This window comes from Perna viridis, chromosome 4 (assembly GCF_037379345.1).
Source record: "Perna viridis isolate PV_CMFRI_1.1 ecotype Kerala chromosome 4, ASM3737934v1, whole genome shotgun sequence".
Classification (NCBI taxonomy): Eukaryota; Metazoa; Mollusca; class Bivalvia; order Mytilida; family Mytilidae; genus Perna; species Perna viridis.
In genome coordinates this window covers 17,832,441-17,838,056 of record NC_142448.1, presented here as the reverse complement: position 1 = coordinate 17,838,056, position 5,616 = coordinate 17,832,441, and the positions used below count along the sequence as shown (strand labels likewise).

At 31.4% G+C, this 5,616-nt stretch overlaps 1 protein-coding gene across 1 annotated transcript; it reads right to left on the bottom strand.

Moving 5' to 3' along the window:
- Window positions 1–1,795: 1,795 nt before the first annotated feature.
- Window positions 1,796–4,705, bottom strand: LOC148619135 (neuropeptide FF receptor 2-like). Its single transcript, XM_088578708.1, has 2 exons — window positions 4,573–4,705; window positions 1,796–3,479 (listed from the first exon to the last, which is right to left on the bottom strand). The coding sequence occupies exon 2, from the start codon at window positions 3,206–3,208 to the stop codon at window positions 2,171–2,173; it is 1,038 nt and encodes a 345-aa protein (XP_088434834.1). The 5' UTR covers window positions 3,209–3,479; window positions 4,573–4,705; the 3' UTR covers window positions 1,796–2,170.
- Window positions 4,706–5,616: the final 911 nt, after the last annotated feature.

Here is a 5,616-nt window from a genome sequence, read left to right as displayed (position 1 = left end):
CGGTTATCAAAAGAATGTAATCCAGGGACAAAGGCTAGACATTGAAAACAGACATACACAAAAAAGAACATAAAATCAAACATACAAAGTAACAAAAACAAATGAGCAACTCGGACTCCACTAAAAACAGGGAGCATGGACCAGGTGCACCGGTAGGGTAATCGTCCTCTGCTTTTCTAGAGACACCCGCCGAGTTGCTCATAAAAAGTCAAGTCCGGGGTGGACAAACGATTAAAGGAAAACTATGACCCGTTGAATAAATCAGTTTTCAGGAGTTTTTATAAAAATAGCCAAAAATTGTTAATTAAATATCTCAAGTAGTTGAGGGAATAATTGGTATACTGATACTACCACGGAATGGAATGACAAAATTTATACATGTTACTCATTTATTAGGATAGACAACGTCTGTATTAGGAGGAAATGTGATCTTTATAGATAGAAATTGTGCCAAACCTCATTATAATCCATCAAGTATTTTAATGCACGAAGAAATGAAGGAAGGGCCGAACGTAACATGTATTTGTTTCATTGATATTTTGTTTTGTTGGAAGAAAAAAATAACACTTCACTGTGTATGTTATCTTCATAAGTTCTATAGACTATTATATTTCTCTAGGCAGGGGACATTGAAGCTGCATTTAATCAACATTGATTTCTATCATGAATTCAGTGTATCAAATATTGCTTATATATAATTCAAATGATCAGTCATTTTAATTTAACTTAAATGAAATTAAATAATACAATGATTCTTTTTCTCGACGAGATAATTGTTGTAATCATGGGCTATCGTATTCATTATTTAAACAACAGCCGGTAATATTTCTAAGACTTTTTTGTTTGTTTGTTTGTTTCGTTTCGTTTCGTTTTTTGTGCTTTGTAGTTTTTTTGTGGGGGAGGGTTTGTTTATGTTTGTTTGTTGGTTTTAGCTTTGTATTTCCCCTCCACTTCCAAAGTATTTCTATTAGTTTTTATTACTTTTATCGTTCATAATGAATATCAATCCCATGTTTGTACAATCACAACGGCATGCCGCTTGTCCATATTGTCTCTAGAACATTGTATAATAGACGGGATTTAACGAAATGGGCTTTTAAAGTCCGCGCTTTTTGATAGTTTGCCGCACAATGTATTTTCTAGTTGTCGTTTCTGATTGTTAAATCCTTGTTTCTTTTGCGTTTCTCGTTTTTATCGTTGTAAACAAGGTTAAAATATAATATTTAATTGTTTTATTTACTCATATACAGTTCAATTATGTTTAAAATGGCAACACTAAATATAATACACACACTGAAAATTAATTAAATGTAAAATATTTGACATTAGAATAATCAAAAAAAAAATGCCCACTTAAGACGTGAAAAGAGTTACATGTACCGTTTACTCAATTCCTTTAAAGATCGGTTTGTTGGTAAATGCGTGTTTTGTACATTCGTCAGTTCGTCAGGATAAATATTGTAAGCTTAAAGAAAGTTGAGGATAATTATTACACATCTAAGGGGAGGTCATATTGTACATAATGATATCACTCTTGTAACCGGACTGGAAAGTACAAGTAATATATGTAGTAAATGCATGATTGTGCTGAATTTTATAAATCTGAATGTTTACAATATGTGTACGTCATAGCATTATATTATATTATATGTCTCTAGGCAGTGCACATCCTGTTACTGCCTTTTATGAATAGGTTAATATGTATCATCATTGTACATATCATATTGTAATATTAGAAAGATAACTAATCAATTGAATAACCAAAATATGATCATGTAGAAAACAAAGAAAACAATGAGTGCATAAAATTTATTCCTTGTACGAATTAGCTCTTATTATTGAAATACCACGAATGTTGAATTTTAAATAAACCCATGAGCGTAATTGCTGTCTAACCGCTGTCTTGGGAAATAATACATTTGAATAATTTGGAAAAAAAACCTTCCATTAAAATATAAAAAAAAAGAAATGAATGCACCGTGAAAATGAATGAAAGATCAAATTAAAAAAGAATCGTTTATATGTAATCGTTTTTAATGTATCCTCATCAACACTATAATATTACAAAGGTACACGTTAACAGTTTAGTTTCTGGCCAGGTTTTCACTGTGCATTATTTCAATAAGTAGTGGGTATTAGAAACGAAAATCTTACGACCTGCCTAATTTTGTCAAAGGTTACTTGAAATGACATACAAACCTGCCCTTGGCAAACGGCCACTGCTGCTGCGTGTTTCTGATGTATTATCAAATTTCTCCATACACAAAATAGCCAAAAACAAGTTTCTCAATCTTTTTCTAAATTGATCATCTAGTAATGTGTATATGAATGCATTTACCACGTGATTTATTAGATACGACCGTTCATATATCTTAAAGGCTGCAAATTCTGCATCAGATAGTGTTGACTGATCTAATTGTTTAGTAAGCAATTCATTTGTATATAATGGCAGGTAGCTGATTGCAAAAGCCACACATACTGTGAATGCTATCTTTGTCATTTTATTTGAAGCAGCGTTTGAATGGAAATTAACTGCGTTTGCTTTACGTTTTATGTGTGCCAAAATGATTTTCCTTCCTATCATAATATATATAATGGAAAGAATCAGGGAATAAAATAGAAATAAACTAGTCAGGAAGAAATTGTATACTGTCCAGTAGAATGGCGCATCCTTCCACGATACTGCACATATATATCCAGTGACATTGTCAGATAATTGGGCTTCCTCTAACGGTTGTAACACTGCTACTTGTGGTGTAGATAATGCTAACGAGATAATTATACATGATATAATGAAATACTTAACATTTGATTGTTTAATTTGCCATTTCATCGGCAGATAAACTTGTCGAAATCTGTGGATGGATAAGAGCAGTAAAAGATGCGTGGAGAGTATAATTCCGAAGTCAAGTACTCCGACAAACACTTGACAAATCCATGCAATTGTAAATTTATAGTAGAATAAAATCCTTATGATATTAAAGGGAATACCAATCAAACAAAACCAGAAGTCAACAAAACCAATTGTCAGAATAAGGGATCTGTAAACTCCTCGTCGGTATTTCCGGAAGATCATAAGTACACAGATATTACCTGGTATTCCTATTACACTAAGAAGTCCCATATACACCAATGGGGCCATTAGTTTTCTCCTAATGTCATTATTAAAGTCGTCCAGTGTTGTAAGATTAATATCCGAATTATTCATTTTTATGTGGGAATTAAACACTTGATGTAACAATTTTCCAACTTGATATGAAGAATTGCTAACATACTCTGGATAGTTTTTATGTCATGTAAGAACAATTAATGATGAGAAATTACACATTTAATATGTTTTTAAAGTAATAGGACCAGCAGCTCGATTGTACCATAATCCCTTGACACTCTGCTATATGGTGTTTTGAATGCTGATGTATGTTAAAAAACATGAGCGACTCAGATTCCTATTAGGTCTGTGGGAGTGGTGCATTCAAGCTCTGCAATATAAAGTCATGTATATGAAATCAATCATCAATGAAAACCAATCACATACAAAAATTAAATCTATTGTCGTCAATTTTTACGTAGTGAGTAATGTGTCAATTACGGATCACAATTTTAAAACATTATCTCGTTTAATGCAATTCTAGGAATTTAATAATTAAAATTATATTTTTTGGCCTCTGAAGTACTACCGACAATAGTATCATCGACATAATCGTGTCATACAGCCAAAAGGAATAAGATTAAATTTCACAGGACTTGAATGTCGGATTATCCTACATCACAGCATTTATCATTGTCACACCGACAAATACGAGTGTAGGTTAGCAACGTTACAGCAAAGTGTTTTTTTTTTATACTCCAAACTCAAATATTAAAAGATCACTTAGAAATTGGAGTATATCAAGAGAAACAGGGGGTTGGTGTATTTTCAGACAAACAGAAATCATTCACATAAAACTTCTTTGGTGGAGCATTTAAATGAGCTCTCCGGTGAAAATGTTTTTAAGGTATATTTAACAGAACCAATGCTTTAACAATAAAATCTCATCATTACATTTTCTACTGAAAATGCTAAACATCAGCTTGTAACAAATTTATATATTGCAAATGTGTTTATTATTCTTAAAGTAACAAACTTCCATTTGAAAAAAAAAATTCTATTTATTAAAGAAATTATTGTATAGATAGTTGAAAAACTGTCTATTGAAATATCTAAAGGTCGTAAAGGATTAATCAAGGAAACTAAGATTCGAGAGAAAACCACCAAAAACATGTATTCCAATGATAAAGAATAGACAGGGAAAACACGAATACACACACACACAACAAAGAACATAAAATAGCCAAAATAACACGTAAAAACGGACACTACTATAAATGTGTAGCATACAATCTGAAACCAGTATTCGTGCTATAGCCCTGTAATGCATGTACATTGTCGAAGCAATCACTAAATAGTTGTAAAATTATGACTTGCATTCATGTCATTATATGTTTTCTCTTATTCAAATTTGGCATAAGGCCTAGGAATTTTTTCAAAGTACTAAAAGAACGTTGCATTAAGTATTTCCTATTTTCACTTACCTTCCGAAGACGAAGCTTTTTCCTTTGGTATTAGCGTAGGTTTGTCTTTACTGATACACAAAAGTGATTGTCGAATGCTTTTGTCGTGTGGTTAGTATCAATTGTTTCCTTGCGAACAATCATAAGAGTATTGTCATAAGATAAACACATCCTATTCAATACCACGATATATCCTACTATTTCTTCATGTTCATAGAAGGTCTTCAAGGTGATGTCATATAGTTCATTTTCATTAAAATTGATAAAGTCAATTTTAATGTTGAAATTTTATTTTTAAGTTCTAAATTTAGAACATTAAGAGTTTGATTATATGTATTTGAACATTGAGATATTTTAATAATGCATAAAGTTTTAGTTTTATTCTCCCACAAATGGCAAAAAGCTGTTTTCAATGAAAGTAAGTGGAAAATGATTTCTTGTTTGTTCTGTAGATTAATTAACTAAAATTATCCCGTCTTTGGGTCCAGTTTATGAGATAGTTGTAGGCTTAATTACTTGATTGTGCAATTGAAATCAGCTCTATTGTGTTAAGTCAGACGCTTAATCAAGTGGTAGATAATTTGAACATTAGGCAATTTACATATCTTATAAATGTTCCTACAGTGTCAAAAAGTAGTTTTAGGCACAAATTTAATTGAAATTTATCCGCCGTTTCCTAGAAAATTAAGATAATTTAATTTTGATTGGCTCTCATCTGGAAAATAGTGCAAAAGCGAAGAATTTCTCTATTTGCTGGTATAGCGTCACTTTTGAGTTTGCCAGCAAATAAAGAAGTTCAAAATAATACATTGTTTTCCAGGTAAGACAATTTTCATTATTCACTTTAGAAAATTAAAGTTATGGTAATTCTGATGTTCAAATTGGAAATTAGGTTTTGGTTTTCCTAGGTTTAATTTGCTTGCTTCAGTAATTTGATTTTGTATTCACTGACTAAACTGTGAATTTGAAGGATAACTTTGGCTACTTCTAAATGATGCTTAAACATGCAAAAGCCAGACATGTGTATGCAAGTATTTTATTAAGTTTTATTAAGATATTTGGCTC

Excerpts from the sequence above, each read along its gene's own strand:
- LOC148619135 (XM_088578708.1), bottom strand. The coding sequence starts at position 3,208 with ATGAATAATTCGGATATTAATCTTACAACACTGGACGACTTTAATAAT.